This window comes from Trachemys scripta, chromosome 11, assembly GCF_013100865.1.
Source record: "Trachemys scripta elegans isolate TJP31775 chromosome 11, CAS_Tse_1.0, whole genome shotgun sequence".
NCBI lineage: Eukaryota > Metazoa > Chordata > Testudines > Emydidae > Trachemys > Trachemys scripta.
Genome location: NC_048308.1, coordinates 24,151,455 through 24,169,645, shown reverse-complemented (window position 1 = coordinate 24,169,645; position 18,191 = coordinate 24,151,455). Strand labels below are relative to the sequence as shown.

Sequence of the window (18,191 nt, the reverse complement as noted above, 5' to 3'; positions counted from 1 at the left end):
GCACTGCCCCCGCCCTGAGCACTAGCTCCACACTCCCATTGGCCAGGAATTGGCCAATGGGAGCTGGAGGGAGGGAGCGGTGCTTGCAGGCGAGAGCTGTGCAGAGCCGTTTGTGTACCTCCGCCTAGGAGCCGGGCCTGCTGCTGGCAGCTTCAGGCGCAGCACGGTCTGCAGTGCCAGGACAGGTGGGAAGCCTGCCTCTGCACCCCAGCTGCATCACTGACCGGGAGCCACTGGAGGTAAGTCCGCACCCCAAACCTCTGCCCCAGCCCTGAGCTCCCCCCCAAAACCCAGAGCCCTTCCTGCACCCCAAACCCCTCATCCCCAGCCCCACCCCAGAGACTGCACCCCCATCCCGACACCCCAATCACCTTCCCCCCAAACCCAGAGCCCCTCATTCCCAGCTCCACCCTGCAGTCCTCACCCCCACACCTCAACCCTCTGCCCCAGCTCTGAGCCCCTCGCACACCCCAAACCCATCATCCCCAGCTCTGTTGGGTCACGGGCATCAACAATTTTCTTCAACTGGGTCCCCAGAAAAAAAGTTTGAAAACCACTGCTCTAGACCAATTGCCTCAGCTGGGGAACACGTGTGCTGCTTTGGAAGTACTTCCTAGCTGCCTGGAACTGGTCGTAAGATGATGAACTGAAATCAGGTTTCCAACATTGCAATGGAAGTAGAGAATGGAGAAAGACAAAAAAAAAAAGACATAATACAGAGACCAAGGGAATTCAATTTACTCTGCCAACACCCAAAATTACATGATGGTTTAAATGAGTACTGAAAGGAGTATCCTCAAATGACTGAATCAAAGACTTAAAAATGAAATGTACCCATTTCAATTTTAAGATTCTTCCCCCCATGCGTACATTAAAAATATCGTGCATTTTAGCACCGTCTGACAATAGCCTTACCTTGCTACTCTTTATAACCTTTGACTTTTAATATGAAGTCATGCCTAGTTATAAATGAACAAATGCTCAAATCTAAATTTCTGAGTTAAATCTCTAATAGCACTTCAACTGCCCAGTCACAACTATCAATTACTGTGATGTATTTGTGTCTGTAACTACACAAAGGAAGTCAAATCCACCTCTTAAAACCTTCCATTACTCTTGATTTTGGCTCATCTTGTTATTAAAAATTAATTTTTACCTTAGGGTGTAACACAATAGCCTCTGATAATATGTATTTTAATTCAGATTTGGTAGTTAAGTGCTAGGAAATACATCAAGTACTAGTGTACTGTACTGTTTTCTGAATTAAGATTATTAAGTAGCTTTTCAATATAGCATCTGAGGAATTTGACAATACTCCCCTTCTCCCCACCTTCTAATACTAAACACACACAAAAAAAGAGAGAAGTTCTATTGTCACTTATGACATCATAAATCCAGATTTGTTCCATTTAAATCAAAATAGTTTCTCCCTATTTATGTAATTTTAACTGAGAGCAGGATGTGGCCCAATAGCTCAATTCAAGATTAAAATTGTGAACATCAGTAGATTCAGATCTTGAAGTACAATCCTACATTCCCTGCACACACAGAACTCCCATGAAAATTACAGATACATGGAAACACAACATTGGGCCCCCAGTTTGTATAATGTCGTATCAGCAAGGGTAGAAGCCTATTAGTAAAATACTGAAAATGGCAAGATATTTCCAGAATTTATTTGAAGATTCACTGGTAAAATGGTAATATTAAGGGTCAGATTGTGATACTGCTCAGTGTGAGTAAGGGTACCTTACTACACAAATTTTTCCCACTGAATTCAATGGGATTGCTTTTTGTGTTAAGTATTTTTCAATGTAAATGGCATAACAATCTGGACTAAGTGTAGTAGTAAGACATTATAATATAATGTAGGAGTAGTACAAATGAACAGTAAAATTTTAATAAAAAATTTAAACCTCCCATTCTAATCACAATATAGTATTTGTTATGTGAGAAGAATCTAATACTTCAAAATTATCAGACACAAAACACACACAGAGAATTTATGTAAAAAAATACCCACAAACCTTTCTTCATTACGGGTTAACAGTTTAATTTGAACCTCAGTTTTTGTTATGATGATAATAGTACAAAAAAATTGAGATGCTATGAAACATGTTATTTTTGGTGCAAATTAAGGTCCAGAGAAGTTCAGTGGCTTCTTATGAGCCAAAACCACACAACTTATTGCACACAAGAGGACCTCTGCACGCACATGGGTCCCACTAACTTCACTGAGGCGTCATACAAGGGAAGGGGTTCGTTCACATGCAAGAATGAAGCCAGAGAAACATCTCGTTTGCTTGCCTGTACAGTGAATTTAACTATCAAGCTGTCCTACTCCAGCTCTTTTCAGTGTATTTCTTTGTAGGGGTAGCTTAGTACCTTTCCCAAACCTGAAGAACTCTGTGTAGCTTGAAAACTTGTCTATCTCACCAACAAAAATTGGTCCAATAAAATATACTGGATATCACCCACCCGGTCTCTCTATAATCTCTCAGTAATTAAACACAGAGTGACTAACAGACTTAACTGTCAAGTCAAAAAAAAAAAAAAAAAAAGCTGCAAAGCTGCATAAAGTAGATCTCTCTCTCTCACACACACACACACACACACACACACACACACGTAAAAACTATTGCAAATGCAGTGACAATAATCTTAATTTAACATTAGACCTTGGAATTCAACCAGAAATGATGTTTGAAGTGGCTAGCATTTATGCTTGTATATTAAGCCATAACAATCTCAGTATGAAATAACTTTAGAATTGAAGAGTATACCAAACCCAGCCACATTTTTAGTGCAGTGGGGACACAAATTTTGCTCATAAAATAGAGATTGTATTATTTTAGTAGAACATTATTTAGTCGATCATTTACATATAAAAAGGGATTTTACAATGCAGAAATTAGCCCAATACTCTCCCCCCCCCCCACTGATTTAACTGGAACACGGGCAATTTATTTCTTTCCCCCTCAATCACAGACTACAGAATTCAGAAAATGTATGTCTGACTTTTACTTACTTAAAGTGTAATTTAACAAGTCACACTCTGAAAGTTAGAATATTTTAAGAGACATATTAAAAAAAAAAAAAAAAAGACTGTCACATATTTTTTTTAAATATAAATCAGGAGTCATGTTTGCCATTTTAAGAATTCCCATACTCCACAAACAATCAATATGTCACACGGTCTACTAATGGGTCTTTTAAATTACATTTTACTGCAAGGAAAAGAAAGATGTATCACCTCCAAGTTTGCTTTGTTAACATTAATGTTATATTGCTGTCTGTTTAAAATTACACACACACATTCCAGGGCTCTAAGATCAAAATACAGTAAAGCATTGTAAGTGCTGAGCACCATACATTATAATTTGTAATACAAGAGAAATACAATGAGGTCAGAACCATGAGTAACCAATGGAAGACACAAAAGATTTCTTTCAATATTAATAGTTAAATGAGGAAGCCAATCAGAGAGAGTAGGAGCCTTCTTTTGACAGCCAGAACCTCTGAAAAGCCAATCCACAAACATAGTGGGCTGGCTACAAGGCGGAGATAGAGATTCATTGAAGAAATTCTTATGGGTGCATTTACTCTCAACTCTGCATATAAGTACAGCCACACGAGGGGACATCCTGTGTGACTGCAGTGAGCCGGATGCAAAGCTAACAGTTCAAGTGTCAGTCTTTAAGAAGGACAGTGACAAGTTCAGACAAGCAGCACTGCAATCATGGACAGCAAGTATTCACAGTGCTGTTCTAATGCTCACAAGACTCATCTTAAAATTACCTTCTAGTAAAGATACAGACAATAATGTATCCTACCTACAGCACTGCAGAAATGGACAGCAAGCATTCTACAGGCAATACGTTTCCTAATACTGACTAGCTTACTTTAAATCATCTTAACACTAAACAGCATGGTCTACACTGTAAAATCTAGGTCTAGTTATAGATCCAGCTACAGCTATGCTGTAACAGCAGGTATTTTACATGCACAACCGAACACCACTAACTCCTAGTTACTGTGTTTCTTAAACATTCATGTACAAAGCATTCTTATAGCAGTTATATTTCCAACTATAGGATCTGCAACAGCAGACAGCTGGTATTCTATTTGCAACATTTACAAAGCCCTTCCTTAAGAGTGCAGTAATGCAGGCTGCACCAGAGTGTGTATATGTTTTGCAGGCTGCAATATCACTCCAGTTTCAGCAATGAACAGACAACCTGCTGGGAGCTGCGTTATTTAAAAATCTTGAACTACAAAGCACAAAAGCTTTCCAGTATGATGCACACAGCAGTGTATCTTCAGTTACAGCACCGCAGCAATGGACAGCTGAGCTACTACATGGCATGCATGCTCCCTACATCGGATGCAACAGTTAACAACCAAACTCAGAACATAAGAGCAGTCTGTCTTTATATTTCCAGCTGTCAATGTGGGAATGGGGGTCCTCCCCCCCCCATCCTATTTCATTCTCGTTTAGTGCCAGTCCCATTACCCCCCATGGTAGGACAGTATAAAAGCAGGACGTTCCTATTGTACAATGCAAAGCCTTCCTGGTTGCACGGAAAGAGCACAGCGCACACAGCCCCCTCCACTCCCCTGCTGCCTTGGAGTCCCACATACACAACAGTGAAGAGTGCAGCAGCACAGGCACGCTACGCCAAGAGCGGCTGGCGCGCACACTCCCCCATTCAAGAATGCCTCTTGCGCCTACTTCTCTCTTACGCTAGCGTAAGAGCCTCCCCCGGCTAATCAAAACACTCGCGAGTCGGGACGCAAAGAAGATGGCGGAGCAGGGCCCGCTTACGGCGTCGGAGGGAAGTTTACGCTGCGCTACTTGCGCAGGACCCATAAGGAACATGCAAGGCTGCGGCGTAGAGCGTGCGTAGCGCGCTTGGTGAATACCAATGGCCTATTTCCCGGGAGGGGAGGGGGTGTCTGATAAACAATGGTGCCCCCCCTGCGCAGCTTCCTTACCGATTCCTCCTCCTTCTCCATGCCCGTGGGCATCTGCGGCACGGCCCGGTTGATGGAGACGCAGTCGTTGAGATCGGGCATGTCCTTGCCGCGGTAGATGGGCAGCGGTTTGGCGGCGTCTAGCGCCCGGGCTCGGAAGGAGAGTTTGCTCATTGTCTCCCCCTCACAATAACACCCCGGGGCCGGGCGGGCGGGGGGCCCCTCACTGCGGCCGCGCCGCCGCCTCCCAGCCGCTCCCGCACCCGGCCCGCAACACCATGGAGGGCCCCGCCGCCCCGGCACAGCTCCCCGCAGAGCCGCTCGCAGCGCACGCCCCGCAGCCCTAGTTCCGCGCCGGGCTCGCTCGATCCGCTCCCTGCGCCATGGCAAACATGGCGGACATTAACCAAAGCGGCCAGCGATCCCGGCAGCCAACGCGAGAGCTGGGGGGGGGGGGGGAGAATGGAGAGGGAGTGAGAGGGGGCGCCGGTCTGCGCGCGCAACCAGGCCGTGGGGACAGAGAGCGAGCGCGGCGCAGGCAGCGCGACCCGGGCTGTGGGGTGTGAGTGCCGGGCAGGCGGCGGGGGACTCTGGCCCGCGGCGCAGCGGCTCGGCCACATCGACCCTAGCGGCTTGGCGGCGGGAGTTCGTGCCCAGGGCCAAACAAATGCGTTCACCCGAACCCTAAGCACCTACGCTTGTGTGTGTACACACGCCTGCGCCCACGTGCGCAAATACACCTTCGCACATGTACAGCTGCACTACGGCACACACCACCCACCCACCCACCCATGTAAACACCTGCAGTTTGCAGCAGTTAATGTAGAGGAGTTGGGGATGTGTACGGCCCGATGCACAAATACATTTCCCCCCCTGTACACACTACAAAACAACACCCACAACAGACAAGGAGCTAGCTCTCCACCTGCATGAAATATATTTTATATAGAGAGCTGCACCGTTCCCAGCACCACATACAGCTATAGATCTACACCCATTCAGGTGCAGATAATACACAAATCAAATACACAGATCTACATACCCAAAATATATAAGATGGCATTTTATAGCAATGTAGCTCCCATGTCATTTAATGCATTAACATATTGAAAATGAAGGAACACTTTCCAAAGAAGAGGTTGATGTAATTGAAGCACACGGGAGTTTCGGCTGTCAGCTTCAAAGAGAAAAGGATTTCAAACATGGTTCCCAAAACTCACAGAGTTTGTCTATAGTTCAGAGTTAGTTAGAGTTACCTACATGTGAGGTAACGCCTCATGGTAGATTCTCAACTGGGATCTGGCCACATTTTGACTGATCCAACGCCCATTAAAATCAAGTGAGCTTTGGATTAGGTTCATCATAGCCTCTAATGATGTAGCACTTAGGCAAAACTCTCATCAACTTCTGTAGGTTCTATACATGTATCTGTCAAATATCTGAGTTCAGGATTCCATGTTTCTCCTAGAGTAGTTGATAATATGACTCAGGAGACTAGCTAGCCATCTGAAATTTGGATACAAAGTAACTAATGTGATGCACACCGTCACCCTACCCACTGATGGGAGAACATCTAAACTCCCAAAACAGAATATGTTTACTAACACACAAAGTGCAGTTACATTTAGGTATCAAGCAATGTAATAGAAAGCATGATGAAGAATAAAAACAGTACCAGTCAGTCACTCCTAATAAAAGGAATGATCTTCTTCTAGTTAAGGCACTGGGGACTGCAACTCGGGAGATCAATTCCCAGGTCTGCCACAGACTCAGGAGCATGCAGAAGCGGGGGGATGACCAGGGACATGGGCCTCCCCAATAATCAGTGGGGCCACAGAGCTCCTCCGGCCCTGGGGCTGCAGTGGGGTCACAGATCAGAGCTCCTCTGGCCCTGGGGAGGCACGGTCCCCCCAACACATTGGCAGGGTCACTGAGCTCCTCCAGCTCTGGGGCTAAGGCAGGGTCAGCTCCCGCCGCAGCCCCGGGGCCAGAAGAGCTCTGCGCCCCCACTGCAATCCCGAGGCCAGAGAAGCTTTGTGCCCCCAATTCTGGCGGAGCTCTGCCCCTCCCCCCCCCCCACACACCCTTTGGTATAACAAACCCCTGGCTATAAAGGCCAAATGGCTTGGATCGCCAGGAGTTCATTATAACGAGGGTGTCCTGTGTTTTCTCCTAACATCAGGTGTTTAACGTGTCCCTCCAAAAATGGTCAAATTTAAATTCCTGCACCCCCAAACAGACTCCTTGTGGAACCCTGGAAAAATGACACTCTCTCCCTTCATTTCCCAACTTTGAAATGAGGATAAATACTTTTTCTCCAATATTTTGTCTGTCTAGTCTGTTTGGATTATAAACTCTTCTATTTGTACAGTACCTAACACAATGAATCCCTGATCTCAGCTGAGTCATATAGGCACCACTGTAATTCAAATAGTAATCAGTATGCAACAAACAGGGAGAGGAGAAAATTGTGGTAGTGGGACAATTATATCTGCAGAAAATGGCATGCCATCCCCCCAATTCAGACAGGATTTTCCCCAATTCTGAAGGGATTTTTTAAAATGTACATTTGTATGTGATGCCACAAGTTAATGGAAAAGCTTATCTTTAGCTAAGGACATGCAAAATTCACAATAAGAACTATAAAATTTGCAAGAAATTTTCTACAAAATTTAAGCTTTGGTCTTCCCACAGCAATTGCGCTGATCTAACTATCTTAATTTCAACAGCCTTATGTGACCACTCTTCAATGGGTTTAAGAATAGCGGATATTGATTTAGTTTAGTTACCACATTATTTACAGTGTTATCAAATAGTGCTGCAACCTTGCAAGATCAAGAAGCAAGCATAATATAGGAGCATGGTTAAAACACAGTTTTTCAGTTCTAGCTACGTTGTCATGACTAAACCATGTTTTAAAGCCATCAGGCATGTGTTGTTACCAGGCCTCCCAGCATGGTAGAATTTAGTAACATTGATAAGACCTTTCATGCAACGCAATTAGGCCTGGTCTACACTAGAAAATTAAGTCAGCTTAATTATGTACCTCGGGTGTGAACGATCCAGCCCCCTAAGCGGTGTATTTAAGCTGACCTAACCCCCAGTATAGACAGCGCTAGGTTGATGGAAGGGTTAGGGGTTACTGCCTCTCAAAGAGGTGCATTACCTATGTTGAAGGAAGAATCCCTCCTGTCAGTGTAGGTAGTGTCTACGCTGTAGTGTTTTAAGTGTAGAAATATCCTTAATACTATACATGAAAATTACTCCCAACTCTGTTTTAGGTGCTAGTGATTTCCAGGGCAGACTCTATATGTATTAGTGTCATAGATGAAGAGAGGATATACCACTCATCAGTGGCATAGGCTGTATTTGACTGTAGTTCCCCTAAAGCAGTTTTACATATGCAGGTGGTTGCAAAGATAAATTAATGGCTTGTCTGCACTGCAGGCTGCCCAGCCAGCCAATGGCATTGGTTCACCAGTGCAAACTTGTAGGATAGATAGTCAAAGGTGCTATTTGCACTGGTTAAGCTAACTCCTTTATTAAAACCAGGGTAAGCGCCAGTATATTTTAGAAACATAAATGGCTAGACACATGTAATCCATCTAGGATTTTTTTTTCCTATTGCCATTCTTACTGAGAACCTATGTTTTGTATGTCACCGCAGTGTGATTCTAAATAGCCTGTATTAGGCCAAGTCTATACTCCAGCGTTATATCGGTGCAGCTGCGCCACTGTATGCTGATGGAAGAGCACTCTCCCGCCGATATAGCGCCTGTGTGGACAGCACGAAACTTGCATCGCTTGGGGAGGGGACCTTTTTCACACCCCGAGCGACATAAATTATATCGACTTAGGCTGTAGTGTAGATCTGCCCTATATTAAGACCTCCTCAAAAATAGGGGTAACAGCAGATTATTATACTAGCTTTTCACCTCTGGTGATCTAGGTCCAAATGGGTTTTAGGACAACCAGAAAGAAGGTCTCACCTGATATTTTAGGGAAGAGAGGCAGACAGGGATTGAATGGTTTCAGTGTGATACTCTGGGGAAGATGGATGTTGTTGATTATAGTATCACTTTAGATTAAATTAAAGGTTATGGAGGCTTCCCAGGATGATAAGGCATGGTTTATAGAAAATAAATGTTGGGTCATCACCTTTAAGGTCTACAGGTGGACATAGTCTCCTCAACCTCCATTAGGGTGACCAGATGTCCCAATTTTATAGGGACAGTCCCGATTTTTGGATCTTTTTCTTATATAGGTTCCTATTACCCCACCACCACCTATCCCGATTTTTCACACTTGCTGTTTGGTCACCCTAACCTCCATTGTGAATATTTAAATCATACACAGTTCCAAACAGAATTTAGAACCAATACCATTCAATCTGCATAGAGACAGACACTTTTCACATACTGCATCACAAGGGGAAAAAACAGAAAAGAAACAAGTGTCAACCTTTTCTCAGGAGAGGTACAGGATTGGAATAGCAAAAACATGGATACTGACTAGTAAAAATGGTAGTGTCATCATTGCCAAGTGTGGAAACTTGCACTGTGTGTGCATTAATTGATTATTAAAACTAGCTATCAGATCCTCATTTTGTGAGTAAATTCACCTTTTAAAAACAAATAGATTTAAAAATAGGATGCACACTATGACTGCCAACACAAAGGTACATATACACAAAATAGGTTAAATAAGTGTCAGAGTCGATCAATTTCAGTAGGCATTAGTAGCAACCCGTATAGTTAAAATTCAGTACTTTTTCCATTATAACTTCCTGTTTTCATATGCACAGAACATTTTGAAATGTTTGCCTTTTCAGCTGAAATGTTCTGTTTTCAGTACCTTCCCCAGTTAGTTGTTTAGGGAAGTGAGCTTTTTTTTTTTTATTATAGTAGAGTGAAAAGTAAATTTTATCAATTGTAAAACCCCACATTTGTGCCTTCTTAGAGGCCACAGGAAAAATGCCTAAAACCATAGCTGCTGTAAGAAGTTTTATTTCTGTGCTGCAACAGAGGTGTAAACTGCTTTCATTTATCTCAGTGGTATGCTAACTCTGTTGATGACCATATAAATATTAAGCTTGTTAATTATTTGACTGTTGATCATCCTTATTAGAAAAATTCACCATGACTGGATATCATACAAGTTCAAAATTGGGAAAAAAATATCTATTAAATCACATCTATTCCAGCCCCTGAAGCTAGTGGAGGACTGTTCCTCACAGCATATTCTCCAGTGCTTTGTTCCATGTATTACACACACACACACACACACACACACACACACGCTATTGCTGAGGTTCAAATTCTGTGATCTTACTCATGCAAGATTCCTGCAAACTTCAAAAAGTTTTGACAGAGTAGGGATTGCATGATTAGGCCCAGAGGTTGGTATGTTTCTTTCAATTTTGTATTTTAGAATTGTAAGTAAAGCACCTCCTTACTATGGCAACAGTCACTGTAAAATTAAATGCATATTTAGGGACTTTTTAAATGGAGATTGTATTATCTGATAGGTTTCAGAGTAGCAGCCGTGATAGTCTGTATCCGCAAAAAGAACAGGAGTACTTGTGGCACCTTAGAGACTAACAAATTTATTAGAGCATAAGCTTTTCGTGGGCTTCTTCATCTGAAGAAGTGGGCAGTAGCCCATGAAAGCTTATGCTCTAATAAATTTGTTAGTCTCTAAGGTGCCACAAGTACTCCTGTTCTTTTTATTATCTGATAGACCACTCCATGAAAACCATTACATTCTTGTGTGTGTCACACACAAACACACTTACATGAGGAGACTTTTTTGAATGTGCCCACACACAGAAATATTCTCACACATACACATTAATGGCATAGGTCCAATAGAAGAATCTACCAGGTAAATAATAGGCATTTTAAAATTCTTTACAATTATGATTACACATTTCTTGCACTTATTGCCATAGGAACAAGGTGTTTTATTTACAAAATAATTTAAAACCAATTATTACTTGCATGGGACCAACCTTGTGTGAAGTATTTATTACATATGCCCACACATGGTGTATAAATATAAGCAAAACACACACACACACACACACACAGGTATGTATGTATAATACACACACAACGTAATGTTTCCCTTGGAGCACCTATTATATGAAAATATCCTTTCATTTTATTTATGTTACTAATTTTTACATTGCCTATTATGATAGGGGATTCAATTGCATTTTTTAATTTATTTTTTTTAAATTATACTGCCATAGTGGCTGTCACCAGTCTACATTTAATAAAGAGCATATTCAACATTCAGAACAGCCAAAAATTAACAACCAAAACAAAACATGTAAACATAACACAGAATAAACTCACAACAAAACTAAATCAAAACAAGGAGAAATTCAATGTTGATAAGTGCAAAGTAATGCACGTTGGCAAACATAATCCCAACTATACATACAAAATGATGGGGTCTAAATTAGCTGTTGCCACTCTAGAAACAGATATTGGCATCATCATGGATAGTTCTTTGAAAACATCTGCTCAATATGAAGCAGCAGTCAAAAAAACTAACAATGTTAGGAATCATTAAGGAATAGATAATAAGACAGAAAACATCATAATGCCACTATTTAAATCCATGGTATGCCCATACCTTGAATACTACATGCAGGTCTGGTCGCCCCATTTCAGAAAAGATATATTAGAACTGGAAATAATAGAAGGGCAACAAAAATGATTAGGAGTATGGAAAAGCTTCCATACAAAGAGAGATTAGAAAGACTGGGATTGTTCATTTTAGAAAAGAGATGACTAAAGGAGAATATGATAGAGGTCTATAAAATAATGAATGATGTGGAGAAAGTGATTAAGGAAATATTATTTACCCGTTCACATAGCACAAGAACCTGAAATTAATAGGCAGCCGATTTAAAACAAACAAAAGAAAGTACTTCTTCATGCAATGCACAGTCAATCTGTGGAACTCATTGGCAGGGGATGTTGTGAAGGGCAAAACTATATGTGGGTTCAAAAAAGAATTAGATAAGATCATGGAGGATAGGTCCATCAATGGCTATTAACCAAGATGGTCAGGGATACAACCCCAGGCTCTGGGTGTCCCTCGGGGGGAGGGATAGCTCAGTGGTTTGAGCATTGGCCTGCTAAACCCAGGGTTGTGAGCTCAATCCTTGAGGGGGCCACTTAGGGAGCTGGGGCAAAATCAGTATTTGGTCCTGCTAGTGAAGGCAGGGAGCTGGACTCGATGACCTTTCAAGGTCCCTTCCAGTTCTAGGAGATAGGATATCTCCATTAATTTATTATTTATTTATTAAATCTCTGACTGCCAGTAGCTAGGCCTAGACAACAGGCGATGGATCACTTAATAATTACCCTGTTTTGTTTATTTCCTCTGAAGCACCTGGCATTGGCTACTGTCGCAAGACAGGATACTGAACTAGATGGACCATTGGTCTGACCCAGTATGGCCGTTCTTATATACTTAATAAACAAAACACTAAACAAAAGGCCATTCAGGCTTTAAAAGATAATCAACATCTGGAACTGCATCCAAAGGCATATAAGAGGCCAGTGCAATGATCTGACCACTGATTTTGTGTGCTCATAACATTGAGCCCTATGTAGAAGATGGGTCACTGCATTCTACACCAGCTGAAACCCCATGGTGTTTTTCAGGGACAGCCCTGAGTGAATTACAGATCTGCTGTGAAAGACTTCCCTGTGTACAGGACCCACAAGCTAGGGGAGAGGTGTACTGCTAATGTCACTCCTGGCTAGTCTTTCAAAGGATCATAGGAATAAGTTACATAAATATTTTATTTATTTTTATTTATACCAGTCTTTTTAAAGACATCCTCACTAATCTCATTATCTGTATCTCTCACAGATATAAAATTAGAGCCCTGTGCAGGACTATTTTTTTAATCCAGCTCTCACCCCACAATATCCAGCTCTCACTCCACAATATCCAACTGCTCCTGCATTTTTTCTTGCATTTGTATCCCATTCTCACCCACAAAATCTTTAGATCCCACAAATCCTGCAAGAGACAGAGATTCCCCCATGCTACTAAAAAAACAGTTTGCTAATATATTGTATATACACGGAATTCAGACAATTTTTACCACTAAAAGAATAAAACAAATCTTGCGTAAACCATGTAAAAATACTTTAAAACTTTTAATACTTAAATTTAAGTGAGGTTTAGAAAGAGATTTGATGCCTATTAAACAGGAGTTAAAGTGTTCCCCGCAAATTACTGCAGTCTGTTTTGTTGCCCACCCGATCCTGCCCACAACAAAGTACATTTTACCCGCTCCCGCTATGCTATCTCTGCTCCAACTGTCACTATGGGTCCCCCTGAACCAGTGCAGAAAACAGTTTAATGGTTAGTGTAGATGAGATAAAACCATTTTCAGCACCCTTACAGAATGCATTGTAGAAACTAATGCTACTGAAAATAGAATTATGCTATACATTAAACTATTTTCAGTTCCAGTACAAGGGAAACCATTGCTGACCACCTTTATCAATAATGGGTCAAATTCCTAGTGTAGACAGGACTTGAGGACCTGATTTTGGTTAGTGTATGCCAATGACTAGTGGAGTTGCTCCTGATTTACATCAAAGTCCTGATCTGGGACTGGGATCCTGCAGGTCCCACAGGACCCGTTCCCCCTATTATAGCACCTGATAGGTGTTTGTCTAACTTGTTCTTAAATACCTTCAGTGATGGAAATTTCACAATCTCTCAAGGTAATTTGTTCCAGTGCTTAATTGCCCTTACAATTAGGAAGTCTCTCCCAATGTCTAACCTAAATCTTCCTGGCTGCAATTTAAGCCCATTACTTCTTGTCATGTCCTCAGTGGATAAGGAGAATAACAACCTTTTATGTACTTGAAGATAGTTATCATGCACCCCCTCAGTCTTTTCTAGATTAAAACAAACCCAGTTTTTTCAATCTTTCCTCATAGGTGATGTTTTCTAGACCTTTAATCATTTTTTGTTGCACTCCTCTGGGCTTTCTCCAAGGTGTACACGTTTCACAAAGTGTGGTGTCCAGAACTGGACACAATGCTCCAGTTGAGGCCTTATCAGTGCTGAGCAGAGTGAATGAATTACCTCTCATGTCTTGCTTACAACACTCCTGCTAATACATTCCCAGAATGATGTTCACTTTTTTTGCAACAGTATTACATTGTTGACTCATATTTAGTTTGTGATCCTTTTCTGCAGTCCTTCTTATAGGCAGTCATTCCCAGCTTGTATTTGTGCAACTGATTTTTCCTTCCTAAGCAGGGCCGGCTCTGGCTTTTTTTTGCTGCCCAAGGCAAAAAAGCCTCCCGCCACCCTTCCCTCCCGCCCTCCCCCCGCGCGCGGCAGGGGAGGACGCCAAGCCCGGCCATGGGCCGCTCTCCCCGACCGGCTGGAGCGCCGGGAGGAGGGCGGCGAGCCGGCCGGGGCTCCGCTCTCCCCAGCGGCCAGAGCTCCGGGAGGAGGGCGGCGAGCCCACTGCGGCTCTGCTCTCCTCGGCGGCCAGAGCCGCCACGCTGCCCCCCTCCAGGTGCTGCCCCAAACACAAGCTTGGTGGGCTGGTGCCGGCCCTGTTCCTAAGTGTAGTATTATGCATTTGTCCTTATTAAATTTCATCCTATTTATTTCAGACCATTTCTCCATTTTGTCAAGATCATTTTGAATTTTAATCCTGTCCTCCAAAGCATTTGCAACCCCTCCCAGCTGTGGTATTGTCTGCAGATTTTATAAGTGTACTTTCTATGCCATTATCCAAATCAATTATGAAGATACTGAATAGAACCAGCCCCAGGACAGATCCCTGAGGCACCCCACTCGATATGGCCTTCCAACTTGACAGTGAACCTTTGATAACTACTCTGAATACACTTTTCCAACCAGTTGTGCATCCATCTTATAGTAGGTTCATCTGGGCTATATTTCTCTAGCGTTTTAAGTAATGTGAAACAGTAGAAAAAGCCTTACTGAAGTCGAAATATATCACATCTATTGCTTTCCCCTATACAAAAGGCTTGTTATCCTGTTAAAGGAGGATTTTAGGTTGGTTTGACATGATTTGTTCATGATAAATCCATGATGATGTTACTTATCATCTTATTATCTTCTAGGTGTTTACAAACTGATTGTTTGCTCCATTATCTTTCTGGGTACTGAAGTTAAGATAATTTATCTATAATTCCCTGGGTTATCCTTATTCCCCATTTTATAGCTGGGTACTATATTTGCCCTTTTCTAGTTCTCTGAGATCTCTCCCGTACTCAATGAGTTCTCAAAGATGATTGCTAATGGCTCAGAGATCTCTTCAGCCAGTTCCTTAAGTATTCTAGGATGTATTTTGTCAGGTCCTGCTGACCTGAAGTCATCTGACTTGTCTAAGTAATTCTTAACTTATTCTTTCCCTATTTTAGCCTCAGATCCTACCCTATTTACACTCATGTTCACTATATTAATTGTCCAATCACTGCTAACCCTTTTTTTTTTTTGATGAAAACAAACAAAAAAGGCATTTAACACTTTGTCCATTGCTTCATTTTCAGTTATTGTCTTTCCTTCCTCATTGAGTAATGGGCCTACTTTATACTTGGTCTTCCTCTTGCATCTAATGTATATGTAAGATGTTTTCTTGTTATCTTTTATGTCCCTAGCTAGTTAAATCTCATTTTTGCCTTGGCCTTTCTAATTTTGTCTCTACATGCTTGTGGGTTTTTTTATACTAATCCTTTATAATTTGACCTAGTTTCCACTTTTTGTACGACTCTTTTTTGAGTTTCAAGTCATTGAAGCCTCCTTTGTAAGCCAGGTTGGTCTCTTTCCTTTCTTCCTATCTTTCCTATGGATTGGGATAGTTTGCTCTTGTGCTCTTAATAATGTCTCTTTAAAAAACTACCAACTCTCCTGAACTCTTTTTTCTCTTTGACTTGCTTCCCACAGGATCTTACCTACCAATTCTCTGGGTTTGCTCAAGTCTGCCTTCTTGAAGTGCATTGTCTTTATTATCCTCCTACCGTTCCTTAGAATCATGAAGTCTATCATTTCATGATCACTTTCATCAAAGCTGCCTTCCATCTTCAAATCCTGAATCAGTTCCTCCCTAAATGAGAACAGCCTCTCCCCTAGTCACTTTATCCTCCTTATGTACTAAAAAATGTTGTCTCCAATGCATCCTAAGTACTTATTGAATAATCTGTGCCCTGTTGTCTTATTGCCCCAACAGTTGTCTGGGTAGTTGAAGTCCTCTATCACCACCAAAGTCCTCATCCACTTCTTCTTCCTGGGTAGGTGGTCTATAGTAGACTTGACCATGACACCACCCTTATTTTTTACCCCTTTAATCCTTACCCACAGAGATGTTCAGCAAGTCCATCTCCCACTTCTATCTTAACTTCAGTGCAAGTTTATACACCTTTGATATACAAAATAACACCTCTTCCTTTTTCCCCCGCCTGTCCTTCTTGAACAAGCTATACCCTTCTATACCAACATTCTAGTCATATGAATTATCTCACCTAGTCTCTAGATGCTAATTATGTCATAATTTTGATTATTCACTAATATTTTTAGTTCTTCTTGTTTATTCCCGATACTTCTTGCATCAGTATACAGACATCTAGGATGTTCATTAGATTTTCCCCTCTATATTCCTTGTTGTCTCTCCTTTGTCCCTGCTATGATTGCCCATGTTGCCTCCAGATTGTGACCCTTCACCCATGTCTCCATGTTCTCGACTTACCTGTGGGCTTTTGTCTCCTGCCCCCATCGAACCTCAAAGTCCATCTCTCTAGGTTTGCCAAGCTGTATTCAAAGATACTCTGTTCCTTCTTTGATAGGTGGACTGCATTTCTTCTCAGAACAGCATCCCATGATCGAAGAAGCCAACGCTCTCCTCGCAACTCTATCCATGCCGCCATACATTCACTTCCAGGATGTGTATGTCTCCAATTGGGCCCCTACCCTTGACCAGAAGGATCAATCAGACCACCACCTGAGACCTCAGCTCCCTCATCCCACACTCCCAGATCCCTGTAGTCATTTCTGATCTGCTCAGTGTTATACCCTGCAGTATCATTAGGGCCCGCATGGATGAGCAGCATGAGGTAGTAGTCAGAGGGCCGGATGCTCCCTTGGCAATCATCATAATATCTGAATGCCTCCCATGAGGTAAAATGAGAATAGTGATTTTTCTGTCTTTCCCTGCTTCCTTTCTAGCAAGCAATAGACATCTCATACATTTCCATGACATTCTTTGTGTCTTCAATTAACACAAACGAAACAATAGATGTTGATAACCTTATTCCCTTTGTATGTGTTTTCCCTTTTTTCACTGCTTAAACTTAGAAAAGCAAACAAAATTAGAGTAGTATATTCACACTTCAACATGGCTCTGGGTCCTAAACTCATCGCATTGTGCCTATGTATTGCAGGCAATGCCATTTTTTTTAAATCAGGGGCCCTTTACGATACTGGGTTATTTTATGTAATCTGAGAGCTGCTGTGCACAGGCAGAAAGCATGAGTTGAAGAAAGTTTCAACTTTAAATTAGAACTTATTCTTGCTTTTTTAACTTGAAGCCAGATCCTTAATTTATTTTATTATATATTCATCTCTCTCTCTCTGTCTGTGTGAAATATTACAGATTTGATAGAACCCAAACGATCAAGTACAAACTGTTTGTACTTGACCCTCAGATAAAAGAACTGACTTCTGAAAGGCAAAATCAAAGAAATAATGTCTCAGGCAAAAACATTTGTTCAATAGTTGAATTGTCCTTACTGGTTTCTTTGTAATTGATGTGATAAATATACATTACTACATATGGGGCAAACCCTAAAGTACTTACTCTGGTTTCACTCAGTCCTTATATCAATCAAGATTTGCTTGAGTCAGAATGGAGTGAACACTGAATATATGGCTCACAGTAAGTATATGGATATTCATGTTTTCCTCTCAATAGGATTTATTTTTCTAATTTCTGTTTCTGAGACCATATTTTGTCCATATGACCAAAACCACCCATTTTATCATATATGCAGTTAACATTGTGGAAGATTGAGTTAATTTATAAAAGGCAGGGGAACTTAGAAGATGTAGTTATGTATACTAGGGAAAGGTATGCAGCAATGCCTAGATAGATATAGTTTGGGATGCTTATCAGCTTTAACTCGGAATGTGCTTGTTTT

General features: G+C 41.7%; 1 protein-coding gene across 2 annotated transcripts in view; it reads right to left on the bottom strand.

Annotated features, from left to right (window-relative positions):
- Positions 1–5,371, bottom strand: part of EPC2 (enhancer of polycomb homolog 2) — an 84,394-nt gene extending 79,023 nt beyond the window's left edge. Inside the window, exon 1 of one of the 2 annotated variants that reach the window (XR_004647643.1) lies at positions 4,996–5,371. Coding sequence is in view for 1 of the 2 variants with exons in the window: in XM_034785356.1 (XP_034641247.1) it covers positions 4,996–5,148 (153 nt within the window). In the remaining variant the exon portion in view is untranslated. The remainder of the gene's footprint in view (positions 1–4,995) is intronic. The other variant, XM_034785356.1, reaches the window with a different exon arrangement.
- Positions 5,372–18,191: the final 12,820 nt, after the last annotated feature.